Here is a 20,401-nt window from a genome sequence, read left to right on the forward strand (position 1 = left end):
AAGGAGATCACCTGGTGGGGAGAAACTCAATGGCGCAGATGGTGGGAGGGCTGAAGGAGAGGAGATCACATGGTGGGACAAGTTGAATGACAATGGTGTTTGTGTGGGAGGGGGAACTGGATGAGAGGGAAACTGGAACTGTGCAACATTAGTGCCCACGGTGTTTTAAATCTTTTGTGTGTTATTGGTTATGTTGTGTTATTTATGATATTGTATTGTGTTTTATTTGCTTGCTAGCTTTGTTGTATTTTACTGATGTATTTTGTTGGGCTTGGCCTCATGTAAGCCACCCCAAATCCCCTTGGGGAGATGGTGGCAGGGTATAAATAAAGATGATGATGATGATGATGATGATGATTATTATTATTATTATCAGACCTATGGCCTATGTTTGAATTTGGCCTGTAAGCTGCTAAGTTCCACAAGACCCCCCCCCCCCAAAGAAAAGGGGGAGACAATGACACAGATGTACATCCTACAAATTAGGAGGAGTCTTCCATCTGCTGTGTGATGACTGAAGGTTTTATTTTATTTGCAATTGGAAAGAATGTGTCCTGGTTCGACTGTATTCGGTATGTATCCGGTCCTCAAAAGCCATAAATTGCCTCCAGAAAAAATGTTTCTCTCTTTGAGTGTGATAAGATCCAAAGTGACTTTCTTATCTGAGAAATACCTGAACATTTGTTGAGAACTAAATTCTGCTGTAGCTTAACACAAGAACTGCATTTGGGCATAACTATAAACACCAGGTTAGCACTAGAGTACAGGCAGTCTCCAAGTTACCAACAAATGACTCATAGTTAAGAACAGGGCTGAGACAACAGGAAGTGAGAGAAATCTACCCCTCAGAAGGGATATTCACCCTTGAAAACGTTATCATGGGGAAAAGAAGTCTCCACTGAAGCTTTATCACCAATCCTTGTTTCCACAAGACATTTTTTTTTTCAAAATCCAATAATCAAGAAGACAGAAAGTGAGGTGAAATCTTCTGATCAGGGGCACAAGGAGCTACCCATTTTTCCTCTTTTTCTTGTGTACCAGTAACAAGGAAAGCTATGTTCCCATTTTAAAATAATTGAAACTTGCCATTCTGTGAAGACCTAGACAATAAATGGTAGCCTTATCTATATGTAAGAGGGGACAAACCAACATAAAAAGATGGCTTCTTGCTCTAACTTCTGCCTAAACACATTTCATCAGTGCTGCATGCACACAAATTACAACAAGCCATAGCTAACTGAAAAATGATATTAAAGGTTCAGCTGTGTCAGAGGAAGTGAAGGACAGGAAGCACATGAGCTCAAGGTTCACACATCACACTAAATCGCAACTTACATCTGAAATCTGTTTCCTGCCTACACATTTCTATCCCTTTTCACTTGCCATTGATATTTGATTGTTTCTTCACACATGGTGGTCAGACATTTATCATTCTGCCATATGACCTTATCACAAAGGCCAGGTAAAGCATCCCGCTTCACCTGGTTTCACCAGAGAAAAGAAAATCCAGTGACATCATGTCATGGGCAGCGTGCCGATCTATCACTGGACTGGCAGGGAAACATCCTAGGATGCTTCCCAAGCCCCGTCTGATGAGGTGGATAGATGCATCAAACATACCTCTCCAACTAGTCTGTTGTACACACACATACAGAAGCTCAAGGAGTAAGATGTGATAGATGGTTCAGGTCCTGCCTATGTATGTGACTGCATTTCCCCCTATAAACTTTAAGATCGACTGGGGAGGCCCTTCTCATGGTCCCACCTCCGTCACAAGCATAGTTGGTGGGAACGAGAGAGAGAGAAAGAGCCCCCCCCCCCCAAATTCTGGAATGCCCTCCCAAGAGAAGTTAGACTCCGATACTATTAACCTTCAGGAAAGAGTTGAAACAAGGCTGTGGAAACAGGCATTCGAAAACGGTTGGATTGTTTAATACCGAACATTGAATGAATGAATACAATGAAACATCTTAAATGAGATCAAACTTTTAATGGTAGCACAGCATAAGTATTTTATACCTAGGTATTTTATTTTATTTTATTTATGATGTCTTTCTTGTTTACTATGGTATGATCAATCTTTGTAATTGGTTAATGTTGGTCTTGTATTTAATTTTGAATTTGCATTTGTTTTATTATGCATTTTGTGATTTTATACTGTAGTGAGTCAAAACCAAGTCCCTGCAGGGGAGAGGGATTGGGAAATAAATAAATAAAGTTATTGTTGTTGTTCACATATCGGCCTTTTGCCTGAGATCAAGTGTATTATACACATATTCTTAATTTTGAATTTTTTAAAAGTCTTCATCCACCACCTAAAGCTGGTCAACTTTTACTTGTCAACAGGGGCGGCTCAACCCATTACGCAAAGTAAGCATTTGCAGTATAGTTGATTTTGCCCAGGGGCGCTCTTGAGGCACTCTTGGGGGAAAATAGACCTTGACATATGCGAGTTGTAGTTACTGGGATGTATAGTTCACCTACAATCAAAGAGCATTCTGAACTCCACCAATGATGGAATCAGTGATTGGGGGGGGGGGGCAAACCCTCCCAGCAAGCCAGTGGCTGACTTAGCTACAGCCAAAACTAGGAAAGTTCACCACATTTTTAAAAAATCTCCGTAACACTCTTCTTCCTCACTCCAACCTTCTAACCAGCAGGCTGCTCAAAAATTCTTGCAGAACTCTGAACGAATTCCTTACAAAATGATTTAGAAATCAGGATGAAGGCCATGTGAGATAAGGCCAAAGTGGATGACTGAAAGTAATCTACACAATCATTATCTATAGCACAGGAAGAGAAAGTCTTCTCAATTTTGGGTTGCCATAAACATGCCACTGTCTTCATGTTTCTGTGAAACCTTTAAGGTCACTGGACATATTACCCAGGCAGACAAAACTATTCTAAAACATTTGACATCTCTTCAGGATGGCTTGCTTTCCACTTAGTTTGAAAAAGAGATTGATTTATTTCCAATGGGTTTCAACTTTTCTCACTTGAGTGCAGATTTAGGCAATACTACGAAAAGGAAAGAAACAGAGTTTAGTGATGCTTGCTACACTGACCATGCCAACATAAAATTCTACTCTAGAGTTGCTAAGTAATCTGACTTAATGATAGCAACCAAAGAAAAGTTTTGTGATACTAACCAGACACGGACCTCTGGATATAGCATGTCTTCTAAGTAGAAAGAGTTCAAAGCCAGAGTTTTAAATTGATTTAGATATCTAATGTTGTCAAGGGCCAGAAAGTCATAATCCAGGTTCAGATACAATATTACACTTTTCTGCCTTGGTAGGTTTGTAGTAATTTTGGCTGTGCTCTGGCTTGGAAGGATTAGATGAAGAAGCAATCATTATCAATAAACCAGCATGCTCAGTGATTCCAATGCAGCGTGCTATATGGATGTGGCCATGTTATCGCCTCTCTCCTTTCCCACCAAATCCTCTTTTCAATCATCTTTGGCTATTACATCTAATAAGACAATTTTCTCTGGGGTTACCTTCCTCCTTCAGTGTCATTGCTTGCAATATTTCATAACTTAATTTGAAGTGTGTACACTTTGGGTTTAAATCTGAAATTTTGATCTCTTCAGTTCTGTCAAGCTGAAACCAGCATATGGCTTATGACAGCTTTCCTCATAAGTTACAGAAGGACTTTTTCATAGGGCTCATGACACAACAATATAATAGAAGTCCAAATAAATAATTCTAACTCCAGGCATTTCATTCAAAAAACTAAAGAAAATATATCAATAAGCAAGATGGCAATAACAAATAACTGGTTCACTACACCAACAATACCTTTGTAAAAGACAGTAATGGGATTAGTCTGTGAGTGCATCTACACTGAATAATTAATGCAGTTTAACATCACTTTTATTTCAATGACTCAATGCTATGGAATTCTGGGATATGATTGTGTGATTCACCAGCACTATTTGGCAGAAAAGACCCCTTCCCCCTGCTATGCCAGCTCCACTGGCTGCCGGTCCATTTCCGAATACAATTCAAAGTGCTGGTCTTGGCTTATAAAGTCCTATACGGCTCCGGCCCAACTTACTTGTCCGAACGTATCTCCCACTATGTTCCACCTCATAGTTTAAGATCCACCGGGGAGGTCCTGCTCTTGGTCCCACCAACTTCGTAATCACGTCTGGTGGGGACAAGGGACAGCGCCTTCTCGGTGGTGACCCTTCGCTTGTGGAATTCGCTCCCCAGCAAGATTAGAGCAGCATCCTCCCTCCTTTCCTTTAAGAAAAAACTGAATTCGTGGTTTTGGAACCAGGCTTTTGGCTAGCAGGCACAGCGGCACTTTGGACATTGAACTGGACCATGATCGTTATGATAACGGAAACGGCTATGTGACTATATAATTAATATTACCTCACTACCTCTGAGGATGCTTGCCATAGATGCAGGTGAAACGTCAGGAGAAAATGCCTCTAGAACATGGCCATATAGCCCGAAAAAATCCACAAGAACCTAGTGATTCCAGCCATGAAAGCCTTCGACAATACAATGTTACTGTTTTTAATCTATTGCATATTTATGGTTTTACATTGTTCTTATATTGATATTGCGGCATTGAATTGTTGTCAATGTTAGCCGCTCTGAGTCCCCCCTCGGGGGTTGAGAAGGGCGGTGTAGAAATGTTGTAAAAAAATAAATAAAGGCCTTGTAAAATGCTAACTCCAGTAATTCCATAGTATTGAGTCATGGACATTAAAGTGCTGCTAAACTACATGAATTCTATAGTGTGGATGCATCCTGAGTCATCAGAAAATAAACTAACTCCAGAGGGAAGAATATTTCAATTACCAAAAGAAAAAGAAAAGGATATTACAGGATAATACACAAGTAAGCCTGAGGCTGAAGAGCCATGAAAATAGACTTCCAGATTTTTGCTAGAACAATATTTAAAGTACATATCACAATCTGTTGATCAGAAGAAAATACAATGGAAACGTGTATATTAAAACTATGTATGAATCACATGTTCATAGTGAGAAAATGTTAGAAGAAAATCTGGGCCATCTTTCCTAATCCTTAATAGAGTTGTCAGAAAGCAATTTGTATTGACGTTGCAGCTATGCTTTCATATCATTGAGACTTTTTGCCAGGGGCTCACCAGGTATTAAACCAATAATCTCTAAAGAAAACAAGAGTTCATATGGATTCTTGGAAGTAATGCAATACTGAACAAATAGCTCGTTCAGACTGGTGATTTAAAACTCCACAATGACAAAGTGCTAACACCACTTCCTTGGAACAGATTTGCTCTCCTGTGATTGCATATAATTTTGTTCCACCATGATCCTAAAATATAACAAAAAGAACCAAATGTCTCTGATGCCCTAAAATGAATTGATTTGATTTGGCATATATTTTCATTGGTTACAACCAACTTCACCAGCTCCTTGGAATATTAATGTATGAGAGACTGAAACCAGAGAGTGGATGAGAGACTGAAACCAGAGAGGTCAGAGAGATCAGCAACTGAAGAGGAACATTCCGTGATTATTGTAATTGTTGCCATTAACAGTCAGTAGGTGTGTCGCAATACAGATACCCTTGTATTGATAAACTGGTTGGAGTGTTAGACCGGTGTTAGCCGGCCTTTGACCATTGAACAAAAGAACACTAAAGATTAGACTTGTGCACAGATCCATTTTAGCCATTTTACTTTGGCCAAACCAGCTTCTTCGGCTCTACTGGATGGCCGTAACAGCAAGGGGCCAACAGTAATGTTTTTATGTCAGTAACAGGACCATGTGGCAGCTGATCACAATTCCTCCTCCCTTATTTGGCATCACACCTGTGTCCTGGCTTCAGTGCATTTTTGGCTTGGCTTTTGGCTTGGCCTCTCTCTTGAATGTTTTTGAATTTTCTTTATTTTCTTGATTCTTTTTATTTAGTGGGATTGACTGGGAGTTGGGAACATGGGGGGATGGATGGGTTGGGTGCACACGTGCGTTTGGGGAATTGGAGAGTCAGCCTTTTAGCTTTTTTTTCTCCTCCCCTCCTCTCCTTCAGAAAATACATCTAAAAGATAATAATTATTATTAATAATAGTAATCCCAATCTCCACTAGAGTAGAAAGTAGAAACAGCTTTAAGGAAGCATTAAACCTGAAGTAGGAAAACATGAGGGAGGAAAGGCTCATTCTAGGCAGGGCCTATAATGCAATTTGAGAGAAAAGAGAGGGCTTTTTAAGGGAAGCCCAGGGTAGGATAGCTCCCGGTCACTGCTCTTCCTTTCCAGTCGGAAATGGGAAGCCCCCTTAAAATGTCTTAATGGAAAGCTGTGTGCAGGGCGAGAGCACAAACACTGCCACATGTCCCCTCTAGAATAGCAATCCAGGTCTCCTCTACAGACCAAAGGGAAAGTATTGCAAAAAGAGAGAGGCAAGAGAAAGAAAAAGGGGGAGGGGAAGAAGGAAAGGGGAAAAAAGAAGGGAAGAGAAAAAAAGGGGGGGGGAGAAGAAAGAAATAAAAAGAAGGAGAGGAAAAGAAAGGGAGAGAAAAACAGAGAGAAAGTGAGAAGAAAAGGAGAAGGGAGGAGGAGAAAGAGAGAAAGAGAAAGAAAACACATAGAACAAGAGAGAAGCAGAGGGGAGAAAGGGAGGGAAAGGACATGAAAGAAAAAGAGAGGGAAAGGGAGAGAGAAGGAAAGGGGGAGAAAGAAGGGGGTCCGCCTTCACCTGTCACATATGCGCCTCTGCCTCCAAGCACCTCCTCATGACTCCTCTCTGTAGGAGGAAGAAGAGGTGATGGAAGAGGAGCCCCTCTGTGCTGACCCGGAGAAGAAAAGATAGAAAAGGAGCTGAAGTGGCATGGCATGGGTGCTGGCTTTTTGGCTGGCAGAGGGGACCAAGCAGCCATTACGGGGAGATGGAGCAGGCGGGGGGTTGAAGGAGGTGGCACAGCAACCTCTGTCAAATGGTCATTTGACCCCCAGGTTGAGAACCGCTGCTATAGACTGTATTCACCAAAGCCTACTTCTAAAGGTGTTCAATTAATAGTGTAATTTCTTCCTTTAATTTTAGATGTCAATCACTTTCAATTTCCTTTTAAACATACTCATTGCCATTAACTTTTAAAGAATTTTTTGACGTGCGTAGGTATAGATATATTACACCAACCAGTATTTCCAACTGGCTTCCATTATACTCTCATATATATATATATATATATATATATATATATATATATATATATAATCAATTTTATCTTGCACCTTGTCATGCTTACAGTATATAAATAAAGAAATATGCTGTGCTGTCTCCTTTTTCTGACAATTAAATTTTGCAATTTTACCATGTAAGTCATATTCCATAACTTACATATCCATTCTGACTTCATTGGTAAAAAAAGATTTTTCTCTGTTATTAGAAATGTAGAACACCATTTCTAAGCTTTTCCAAGGTCAGCTTTATTTGCATGATGAGATCTCTAGGGAAAGGCACAAGTACTCTGGTTTACACCTTACCCAAATATAACGGTCTAGACTTGAGATACATTTCAATTTCTGTCCGCTTCTATTACTTTATCTGCTTTCCATCCAATCTATTTCCATTACTCCCATTTTTATATAAAAAAACCCTCTGCCTCAGTGAAAGCTTCTGATTATTAAAATTTATTCCTCCCCTTGCCAGAACACACAACTAAAGCTTATCCTACAAAGTTTGAAAAGGTGACTGGCAGAAAAATGCAATTTGACATTTATTCCATGCTGTCAAACGTGTAATCCAATAAAAAATGGAATATTTTATTTGAACACATAATGCAATGAGAAATACCACTGTTATGTTACATTGAAATGCACGAGAACGATTACTTCAAAGTCAGATGACAGCAGTGATAGTTTTACAATGCACATTTTGTATATAGATGAAGGAGTTCTGTAATGATCTAACAGCATTTAGTGTTTAAAAAGTGTCCTTCCATTAAACCATAACACCTTATGCATGTTTTCAGTTTGTGTGAAACCAACCATTTGGTACTTACCATATATACTATTGCAAAAGTAAAAAAAATGATGTAAAAACCTTGATCTTTATGGTAATACTGCTCTGAAACCATTCCATCCAAGCAGAGCTTCCTGTAAAAGAAGTGCCAATTGGCCTCCTTCTGGGAATGTCCAAAAGTTTGATTGTTGCATGCTTCTAAGTTATACTATCAACTTATCCACAGGTCATATAATCTTGGTTCCAAAACCTGTCATCGATTTATACATGATTATTTATGGTATAATTCAGCATGCACTTTTTCAGACTACATTTTTATTTCACTATAGAAGACTGAAAACCGTGGTCCAACTCACCACATATCAGCTGGTTTTCTTTCAGGTTCCGCACTGGTATTCCCTGTAAACCCTTTGGGAATGCACAAACCGTTTCTTCTGATATCCGCACTGAGGCATTTCTAGCCCAATGTAACAGCCATTTGAGATTACAGTCACAGATGAGAGAATCAGTAGAGAAATGTCTGCAAGAAAACCCCATATTCATAAATAGTTTTCCTCTTGAAATTGTTTTTATGTCGTACTTGTCATATGTAACTCATGACCACATTCTGCAAATCTCAATCACCTATTCCTAGATTATTTTTCTTCGGTTCTGAAAAGCCTCCAACACTAACATCACCTAGAACGCAAAGTAAATGAAATGTTCTAAATGTATATGATCCTTGACTTCCAAAATGGAGTCTCATCTGTCTTTCATGGCAATAAACATAATGCCCATATACCATTGCATGGGATCCGCTTTAGATATTTATGTCATGGATGAAGGGACAAAAAAGGACATTAGCTTGTCAATTCAAGTGTCTCATTAGCATCCAGAGTTAAAGAAATATTTCCTAGAAACACATTGACTTCATTAACTGAGGTATTCAGGATGTATCAGATATTTACCACCACATACTAGAATAAAGACTCAAGGCAGAACATGGAATTAAATCAGGACAAGCCATTGTGTGTTAACTGAAACTGCAATGGAGCCTGAAGAATTTAATCTGAAATGAAGTGAAGGCAGCTAAAAAATTGAAGATAGGCATCAATACCCCACTGCTCTCAAAAGCAAAAAGGATGACACCACTCTGATTTCAAAGAATAACTCAGAAAGCATGCCATCATCTTCAACATCCAAACAATCAACCCGAAGGAAGTGTTGAAGGCATCCAAAAAGGTGCTTCAGGGTATGCTAGTCTTACCACCTCTTCACACAACCCTTTCGAGCTGTGCCACTGTGCCACTAAAAGGAAGGTGTGCAAGGTGGCTCATGGTGCCTCGCACACTCTCCCTCCCCCCCCCCGCCTCATCACACGGTGGGGATGGGACGTTGCCCTGCCACCTTTTCTGCCATCACACAGCAAAAAGGGGAGGAAAGTGTGGGTAGCTCCATCAGAGCTACCCAAACAAGACTATCCTCCCCGAAGTTGTGGAGGAAACTCCTTTTGGTGCTTCCACCCCACTTTGGGAGGAATGTGGGTGGGGTCTGCCGTGTGTTGTATGATGGCACATGATTGGCCCCATCCAACCCATGCATAAAAGCATCAAAACAGGGCAAAATTATCCCATGTGAAGAGGTCCTCAGACACTTCCTGGCTGTTGTGATAATAGGAGAAATTAATTTCAATCAAACCGAATCCGAAGCCTCTTTATTCCTGAGATAGTATAAAGCAAGGGAAGAAAGAGGTTCTAAAAGGCAACCTAAGACCCTTCCCAAAATTCCCAAATGGACAATCTCGTACTGTATTAGAGAAGAGGGGGAGGGCTGGAAAGTCCAGAAAGCAATGAGCACAAAGGGCCTTATAGAGATCCTCCCAGGCTGTGAGGGATCTGATGTCTCATGATAGCAACTCTCATTCCACTTATTTAATCCACCAAAAAGCATAGAGGCAAGGCAGCTCCTATAACTCAACAAGCTTGCTCAACAAGCTCGGGGCCAAAATCTATTACTTTGATTATTTTAAATGGGATTCACTGCACTTCTGAATGTTTGAAAAACTTGGCATACTACCAAGCTAGACATCTTCTTTCAGCCTGCTCTGCTATACACAGTATATTTTTAGACATGCATGTATGTGCACTTACGATGTATAGATTATGTGAGCACATATAATGCATGTGTTATGTATATGTTTGTATATTTTCATACATATACTGACATCACACATTTAAATATATGGATTCCATTGAGAAACTCAAGAAAAAGTTGTATGCAGACCAGGGAGACATTGAAGTTGGGATGGAAATCATGTGGTCTTCTAGATGTTGGATCAACATAGACGATGTTTAAGAAAGCTGGGAGTTGAAGTCCAATAGCATGCAGAAGACCACATGATCTCTACTTTGTCTGGCTTCGCTGAAGAAACACGAGGGGCAGCAGGGTGACTCTGTTGCCCTGTGCACCACTCTCTCATGGCGACACTTCCCCCATCACTCGTGGGAAGCGTTGTCCAAATGGTGAGGATCGGTGCTGGCTTCATTAGAATCAGCACAACATGGGCAGACTCCTGCGTTAGGAGGGAGCATCATATGATACTTCCACTCAAATTGTGGGCAAGGCCTTTGTCCAAAGTCCAACAATGTTGTGGGATGGGCAATGTGCCTATCCGTCACTGGACTGGCAGGGAAGCCCCATCTGATGACAACTATTTCAATGAGAAACAGCATTCAAAGATGTTAGCAGAAAGTCTGATCTTTGTTCTTGACCTGGTCTAGGAATTATGCATTTGTATTTTACATGAAAGAGTGGAAATTGTCATGTCCCTGAGCATTTTCTGGCTAGGGAACATGGTCCTCCAAGCCTTTTTAACCTTGATGGACTGCATTGAGTTTTTCAGTTCCATAATCCCAATGTATTATGACTAATTCCACTTCTAATTCAGTGCAGTCAATAAGAGTCTAACAGCCACAATATTTAACTTCAGCATGCATGTAATTATAGAAACATTATTTGCCCTCTACACTCCAGTTAATTTTTCATCAGTCTTTTTATTGTTTAATAAAATCTTTCTTATTTGCTAACAAGGATGAATATTTAAATGTTTTAAATCTAATATGTACATTCAATCTAAGTATTGCTATAATGAACATCTAAGAGGTTTTATGTAAATGCTGTAAGGAATTAATTTATTTGTTCTCAATTTCTACTCATCCCTTACATTAAATGTAAGGGAAATTAACCATAAAGCTTTAGTATTTTTAAAGACAACTTCACAAGTGTTTTTTTTAAACTACACAGAGCTATTATTGTATCCCTAATGACCTAGAGCTATCACAAATGTATATTTCAAAGACCCAGAACTTGTTCTGACAATAATAAAAGAATTAGAACTTACTTTACAAAATACACTGAAAGAATACATGTAATGAAACATATAACACTGAACATCTAAGTAAAGCCTATTAATATAAAGCAATCCTTATATGAAATGCTTAAGACCAGATTTTAGATTTTGGAATATCTGTATTTAATGCAATATCTTGGAGAATACACAATATTTTTTTTAAAAAAATGTGCATGAAACAAAATTTCTTTTCACAGAACCACCAGAAATCGAAGGTGTCACTATTCCAGCCACCCAGTTGGACCATTTGGGCCTATCAAGCCTTAAACTGTTCCGGCCCAGCCTACTTGAGGAACTGCATCTCCTCCTACGAGCCCTAAGATCATCAGTAAAGGCCCTTTCCTTGGTCCCGCCACTGTCACAAGCATGGTTGGTGGGAATGAGAGAGAGGGCCTTTCCAGTGGTGGCCCTATAGCTCCGGAACTCCCTTCCTAGAGAAGTGCAATTGGCCCCCTCCTTGTTGGCTTTTTGCTTTCAAGTTAAGGCCTTTTTATGAAACCAGGTCTTTCCTGAAGATCAACAATAGGCAATGGCCAGATAATAATAACAATAATAATAATAATAATAATAATAATAATAATAATAATACTTTATTTATATTCGGCCCTATCTCCCCACTCAGGGCAGATTCCAAACATAAAAGGCAAACATCCAGTCCCTGAACATAATAATAATGCACCCATAATAATTTTTGTCAATAACAAAAATTGACAAAATTCATACGGTAAACTGTGTATTTTTGGAATGTCATTTTTGGACCAAGGAGCCCCTGATGGCGCAGTGGGTTAAACCCCTGTGCCGGTAGGACTGAAGACCGACAGGTCACAGGTTCGAATCCGGGGAGTGGCGGATGAGTTCCCTCTATCAGCTCCAGCTCCTCATGCGGGGACATGAGAGAAGCCTCCCACAAGGATGATAAAAACATCAAAATCATCCAGGTGCCCCCTGGGCAACGTCCTTGCAGACGGCCAATTCTCTCACACCAGGAGTCACTCCTGACACAACCAAAAAAAATTTTGGACCAGCAATATTTAAGCACAACCTAAGAAAATTGAGCTTTTAGGACACAAGAACAACTTGTAAAATAGATAACCTTAATGACCTGAGAGTCAAGGAATTTTTAATGGTTTTCATGGTATAATGGTATAACGTTTTAATTTATTAATCTGTCAATTTTGGCTTATCTAGTATGTATTTCTGTTTAGTTTGCTTATATGATATTTATGTTGTATTTTGTGTTATGTAATTTTGTCATTTTTAACCATTGTACGCCGCTTTGAGCCCCACCCATGGGATGAAAGCAGGACAAAAATAAATAAATAATAATAATAATAATAATAATAATTTAGGAGTTTGGAATATTTTGCATTTCAGAATTCCAAATAAGGGACGCTCAATATCTATATTCATCAATCACATTATTGGGAGAAAGGTGGGATAAAAATAAATAAAATAAAAAATAGATGGATAGGTGGATATAGATGTACACATCATACAATGTCAAGGCATGCTTTCTGTTGTTAAGATAATACTTACAAGGCTTTGAGAGCTAACAGCTCAGAGAAAAGTCCATTCATGAGATTTGAAAAAATGTTTCCTGATAAATTCCTAAGGACAACAAAAGGAACACAAGAATAATATTTTTAAAGAAAAAATCAAATTATGCAGTTTTTTCTCATTGGCAAATATGCAGATCTGGGATTACTATAGTTATGCAATTAGAATGATCTATTAAATATATAGATACACATATAAAATGAAATATTTCTGAAGCCTTAGTTTGTTTTGGTCAGTTTTGCACTCACTATAATTCAATGCACAGTTTTGCACTAAATTATAGGACCATCGCCAAACTTAACATTAAATAGCCCATTATCTATGAAATATCTATGGAATTTTGCATATGCGTGGAATTTCCTCGTATTTTCTACAAGCTAACAGACCAAAATCAGATAGACACAAATGCCAGAAGAAAATAAGTTTTTGCAACTGCTCACTTCAAAATGTATTAACAACCCATTCTCTTCATGAGTAAGTGGTTTGATTCTTGCGACCTTTGCTCTCCTAGTAAAACTGCTTGCCTCTTTAGTGCTGTCTCTCATCCAATTTAGTAATAACTTAATTCTGGAAGTCAGCTGATGCCAAAATTCTAGATTTAGTAAATTAATTTAGTATAAAAGAATAAACTATGTTGCCTTTTTTCATTTGAGAATTTCTAATGCAACTGATGAACATATTTTAACTACTTAATGGCTATGTCTGCCTTTGAGGTTGAAAAGTAAAAGCTGGGAGAGGATGCTTCATGGCAAAACGGGAAACGGAGCTCACATTTTCTATGGCCTAACCCAACACTAAAAAGCATTGTTCCTCTCTTATGACAGTGATCAATGACTGATCCAAACACTATTACAGCTGTATCAACAAAACTATATTCTACAAAGTTGGAAATTCACTCACTAATGGAAAATGACAGGAGTAGAGACTGCAAAAAGATTTTTAGATTACCAGATAATTATTATTATTTTACTGACACAAAAACACAGTATGTCACAGCAAACGAGATCTATATCACAAAATCACAAGTCAAACACTTCCCAAGTGTCTAGGACTGTGTAATGTATTTTCGAATGATGCACGCAGATCCAAGTAAGGTGGTCTTTTGCAGTTGACAGATCATGATTTTGTCAATGTTTATTGTTTCCAAATGCCAGCTGAGATCTTTTGGCACAGCACCCAGTGTGCCAATGACCACTGAGACCAGCTCTATTGGTTTATGCCAGAGCCTTTGCAGTTCGATTTTGAGGTCCTGATAACGGCTGAGTTTTTCCTGTTGTTTTTCCTCAATGAGACCGTCATCTGGTATGGCGACATCAATAATCCAAACTTTTTTCTTTTCCACAATCGTGATGTCTGGTGTATTGTGTTCCAAAACTTTGTCAATCTGGATTCGAAAGTCCCACAGTATTTTTGCGTGTTCATTTTCCACTACCTTTGCAGGTTTATGATCCCACCAATTCTTTACAACTGACAGGTGGTACTTGTCACAAGTATTGTTATTATTATCATTATCATTATCATCATCACCATCATGTGGTTATGTGGCCCAAATGATTCACTGGAACCTATGTCACATAAGTTCCAGTGAATCATTTGGGCAACATAACCACATGATGGTGATGATGATAATGATAATGATAATAATAACAATAATTTAAAACACAACAAGATGAGTCCAAAGAAGACAAGATCACTTTGCTGGCTGTTGTATTGGATCACACGTCGGACACTTCCCAAGTATCTAGGACTGTGTGATGTATTGGCGAATAATGCGTGCAGATCCCAGTAAGGTGGCCTTCTGCAGCTGGCAGATGGTTATTATTATTATTATTATTATTATTATTATTATTATTTTAATATCCTGGTTTATCTCCCCAAAGGGGATTCAAAGTGGCTTAACAATGCCACAAGGAGAATAAACGGTGTATAATGATTGTTATGTAATCCAGCTACCATTTTTAAAAGGGGTTGGAATTATTATTATTATGTTTATGTTTATCCTTATTTATACCCCATTTTTTCTCTCCACCAGGAGACTCAAAGTGACTTCCATAGATTTATCTGAGGGATATGCATAACCAAATTAAATACCTTTTAATGTATTCATTATTTTGTTCCTGTTGTAAGACAAATAAGACAAGAAACATATCCCTTCTTTCAATCTCAGTCATGTAAAACATAGGCATGAAAGGGAGCACCTAACATGGGAGATTCTGGAAGTTGCTATCTAAAAGGGTAGCATATTTCCAACTCTGTTTGTAGATTATCTGATTTTTGAAGGAGCATATTCCTCAGAGTTGCACGATTTTCTACTGAAATTCCCCCTACACTCTAAAAACCACTGCATAATTCATCCTTAGAATAAGAAACATGACTACTAAGAAATGATAATAAAAAACTCATAAACAAAAATGTGTTGCCTTAAAATTTGTCATTTATGTTCATGTTTGTAACATGAGCAATTCACCAAATATAAATATGGCCAAGAGATAAATAACTTAGTCATGAAAATTCGGGCCAGTATATTAGTCAGTAATCTTTTTTTCCTTTTTTTTCTTTTTTGCTTTGCTTTGCTTTCAGCTAGTGTTACCACATCTGTCATCCACTGTGAATCATTTCAGTGAAAGTCTTTGGTAGAAACAGTCATACATTATGTAAGTATTAAACTGGAATCAGAACATACACACACACAATCAATAATAATAATGATGATGTATCATATTTTTAGTTGTAAAAATATGGGATGTGAACAATAACTACTCCAATAAAAATTTAACAGGGTGAAATCATAATTAAAACCATATCTGTAGGATAAAATGTGCTATTGGTGTATCCATGGCTTTGCATAGTTGCTTATTCCCAACATCTATACATTGGGAATGTATTGATTTTTAAGCAAATGGCCTTTGTTGACACTTAGACATCTCTACTTAATTTTTAATTATTAGAAGTTTTGGACAATCACTAATGTGTCTTAAGAGCAAGACTTAGGATGTGACCTCACTGCACCTTTCAATAAGTGGGAGGTTCCATTTCATCAAATCCTAAATATTCCATTGCTGTCAATATGACAAGTAAATTTAGATGGACTGCTCTACCCTGGACAGCTCCCATTCACATGTGCTTCTTCATCTGACTCTCTGTTGGCGCATCCACACAGGGTGGAAAATGCACACCCTCCCACCTTTTTACTTGGGGTGTCCAAATGATGCCTCAGGTAAAAACCATTTTTTTTTGGCACAAAGCAGAAAAACCCTGCTTTGTGCCGAAGTAATTTCACAGCTAAAAAGACCTGGGTCTTTCAGAAGACTCAGGTCTTTCCAGCTGTGGGTGCTGTGTGGATTGCGCCCAGGGATCACGTCGCTTTCAAAATGCCTTCAAAAGAAAAAAAATAACATACCCAGCCAGCATTTCCATACTAGAGGAGAAAAATTGTATCTGGACACCACCACCCCCTGAAAAGCATGAGCTTTCTGGGGAATATGTGGACGGTTATGCGGGTCCAACTGGGTTTTTAAAACCCAACTAAGCATTAATCATAGAATCATCGAATCAAAGAGTTGGAAGAGACCTCATGGGCCATCCAGTCCAACCCCCTGCCAAGAAGCAGGAATATTGCATTCAAATCACCCCTGACAGATGGCCATCCAGCCTCTGTTTAAAAGCCTCCAAAGAAGGAGCCTCCACCACACTCTGGGGCAGAGAGTTCCACTGCTGAACGGCTCTCACAGTCAGGAAGTTCTTCCTAATATTCAGATGGAATCTCCTTTCTTGTAGTTTCAAGCCATTGTTTCGTGTCCTAGTCTCCAGGGAAGCAGAAAACAAGCGTGCTCTCTCCTCCCTGTGGCTTCCTCTCACATATTTATACATGGCTATCATATCTCCTCTCAGCCTTCTCTTCTTCAGGCTAAACATGCCCAGCTCCTTAAGCTGCTCCTCATAGGGCTTGTTCTCAAGACCATTGATCATTTTAGTCGCCCTCCTCTGGACACATTCCAGCTTGTCAGTATCTCTCTTTAATTGTGGTGCCCAGAATTGGACACAATATTCCAGGTGTGGTCTAACCAAAGCAGAATAGAGGGGTAGCATTACTTCCCTAGATCTAGACACTATGCTCTTATTGATGCAGGCCAAAATCCCATTGGCTTTTTTTGCCGCCACATCACATTGTTCGCTCATGTTTAACTTGTTGTCCACGAGGACTCCAATATCTTTTTCACACATACTGCTCTCGAGCCTGGCTTTGTCCCCCATTCTGTATATTTGCATTTTGTTTTTCCTGCCAAAGTGGAGTATCTTGCATTTGTCACTGTTGAACTAAATTAATTAAAGTCCTGAATTCAAGTCCTGTCTGGAACTGCCCTGAGAAACTGAGAGATGGTTGAGAATGACTTTGATTGTGCTTTTCCTGCATGGAAGGGGTTTAACTAGATAGCCCTGGTGGTCTCTTCCAATTCTATTGTTCTATGATTATTCTTATTCTATGACCAGATCTGGAAAAAAAATTCAGTCACCTTCTCTTACAGAAATTCCCACTCTTTCCATCAGTTCCCATCTCATTTACAAATCCACCTTTACTTTAGGCAGTAGGAACACGTATTAGCCCTTCACCTGCTCTCTCCTGCTCTACAACATAATCAAAGAGCCTGCAGTTTTCCCTACAGGCACTGCAATAAACCTTCAAAGACCTATCTCTTCCATGGTCCAGGTCTTTTTCCCTGGTGGGCTTTCTGCTTTGTGAAAATGATTTAAACATTGTCACTCTCCCACCTGGGAGCAGTAATACCAATTTCATCATCAGGAGAAGAACACATCCATGGAGACTCCAGGTGGACAAGGAAACACTTTCCTCATTTCTTTTGCCACTATGCTTACTCTTTTCTATCTCTTTGCCTGTAGGTGTATAAATAACCTTGCAACTTATAATAACCCACTATGAATTTGATGAAAGTAGATTCGATTCCATCAAAGTTTATGCCATAATAAATTTGTTAGTCCCTAAGGAATAACTTCTTTGATATTTCTGCAATAGAAACTAACATGGTGTCCCTCTGGAATAGTTTCCTTGGTCCTGGTTTCAAAGCAGGATCCTGGCTCTTGTTAGTAAAAGTAGATGCTCAGTGAGAGTGCTCTTTTGCTCAGTGCTCATGCAAATCTTATTGCAATTTTTTGCCACATTCTCATCCAGACATCTGTAGGATGATTTAATTTGCACTTTAACATTTTTAGTGAAAGGGCATGTTGCATCACACTTTGCAAAGCTAGGAGAAACAAAACTGAAGAAATACAGTATGAATGTTGCAAACAAACAACTAATCAACTTAAACAAGCACCAAGGAATACAAAGACTACTTCATCAAATATGATCAGCTTGTAATATTCCTGAAATTTGTCTTTAAATTATCCATTAGTAGAGGAAACCGTTACTTCTATCACTAATACGACTCTTTCAAATGATTTTTTTTCAGACAGATTAAGGTTAGAAAATTATATATAGACTGAGGGTGACTATAAACTAGCATGTATTCACAGTTTTGGGGCCGTTCCAAGTATATGGAAAACATAGTCTAATCATTAGATTTTTTTTTGTCGTGTCAGGAGAGACTTGAGAATCTGCAAATCACTTCTGGTGTGAGAGAATTGGCCATCTGTAAGGACGTTGCCCAGGGGATGCCCGGATGATTTGATGTTTTCCTCATCCTTGTGGGAGGCTTCTCCATGTCCCCGCATGAGGAGCTGGAGCTGGGAGAGGAAGCTCATCCACCTCTCCCCAGATTCGAACCTGTGACCTGTCGGTCTTCAGTCCTGCTGGCACTGGGGTTTAACCCACTACGCCACCGGGGGCTCCTTATCATTAGATAATAGATATCTTGATAGAACACAATTGAAATTTGTTCCATAGAAGATACATAAAAATCTTGCAACTTTCTTGAATGATTTGCTTCAAGATTTTTTTATGGGCCAAACAATTAGACATAAAGGATAACTATTAAGCATGTAGCCTTGTGGATTTGATGACTAATATCTCATGTGAAGATGGAAGATAGCATTAGTATTTATACTAGACAAATCACAACTGGTATCCAGTTGACTACACATTTCTTGTTCTTCCTAAATTGGTGGCATACAGTGGAGGCAGCAAACCTTCAAGCCTATTTGGATGAGGCAGATTACCTGGATGCATTCCACTTTTTTGGTTTTACTGGACTTCTCAGTGGAATTAGATACTGTTAATGATGACAGTCCTTTGGGACTGATACAGGAAAGCTTTCAGTTGAATGTTCCAAGAATGAAGAGCTGTAAGATTGTTGTTTAGTCTCCAAGCCATTAGCCTGTGGGCTTCCATAATTCTAAGCACTGCCTGCTAGGCTTTTTAACATCTGCCTCAAGATTCTGGGGGAGGTCATCCAGAGTTCTGAGACTGAGTGTTGTACATCTACTGCTGATATTCACTATAGCTCTATTTTATATCTAATATCAATATGGAGAATATGGAAGTCTAAAATTACTCTCCAGATCTTATGAAGGATTGGATATGAGAGAATAAACTGTGGTTCGAAATAGAATTTCTCTTAATCAGTTGGAAAATTAACCTGGATGGGGTGTTACAGTCTATTTTGGATAGGGCTGCATTGACATTGCCTCTGTAATGCCTCTGAAAGATTAGGTAAACTCAGACATGCTCTTGGAGGGTGGATATCGTGGCCAGAAATACATTTGCACTGCTTCAGTTGTGGCATCAGTATGCCTTTCCTAGAGAGGACAGATCTGGCAATGTGGTCCATGCCTTAGGACCTCATCACATTGGGACCTCAGATCCAGGTGATAGCAGAGGATTTGCCATGGATCGTGGTTAATGTCCAGGGCATCACCACTTGATTCTTCCGTTGTTGTCTATGCAACACAGGATGCCTCCCATGTTGCTGGTGCTGCCTTCTGCAAAGCCTGTACCTCTCTTCAGGTATGGATCCCCACTGGAAGTAGATTGACATCATGTGACGGGATCCAGGAAGCTCCATCCCTAAAAAAGAGCTGCAAGCCTCATAGGACGGGCAATTTTGCTCGACTGATGAGGTAGAAAGTCACCTTTTGACTATACTATAACATGCTTCAGCTAGTGAAAATGTGACAGTTCAAATGCTTTGACAAAGTCTTTGGACACTGAATTGGATTGGATTTAGCTAAATGGTTGTTAACAATGTTTTTAAAATGGATTTTAATATAATGGTTTTATTTACTGTGTAATGTTGTGATATATTGTGTATGCATTCTGTATTTGTTGGCATTGAATTGCTGCCATTGTAAGCCACCTTGAGTCCCCTTCAGGGGTTGAGAAGGATGGGGTACAAATGTTGGAAATAAATATAAATAAATAAATTCAACTATTATCAGACATATATTTGGTGAACCACATACCAGTCTTTCAATTACTTCTCTGGCTTCCAGATTGTTTTTCAATCCAATACAGAGTGCAGCTTGAGGGCAAGA

General features: G+C 39.1%; 1 protein-coding gene across 2 annotated transcripts in view; it reads right to left on the reverse strand.

The window, feature by feature from the left end:
- ADGRA1 (adhesion G protein-coupled receptor A1) overlaps positions 1–20,401 on the reverse strand; it is a 517,955-nt gene that overhangs the window by 320,450 nt on the left and 177,104 nt on the right. For both annotated transcript variants that reach the window (XM_060768686.2, XM_060768685.2), the window contains exons 5-6: positions 12,893–12,964; positions 8,325–8,488 (exon numbers count right to left, since the gene is read on the reverse strand). In XM_060768686.2, coding sequence (XP_060624669.2) covers positions 8,325–8,488; positions 12,893–12,964 — 236 coding nt within the window. The remainder of the gene's footprint in view (positions 1–8,324; positions 8,489–12,892; positions 12,965–20,401) is intronic.

This window comes from Anolis sagrei, chromosome 3 (assembly GCF_037176765.1).
Source record: "Anolis sagrei isolate rAnoSag1 chromosome 3, rAnoSag1.mat, whole genome shotgun sequence".
NCBI classification, from domain to species: Eukaryota; Metazoa; Chordata; class Lepidosauria; order Squamata; family Dactyloidae; genus Anolis; species Anolis sagrei.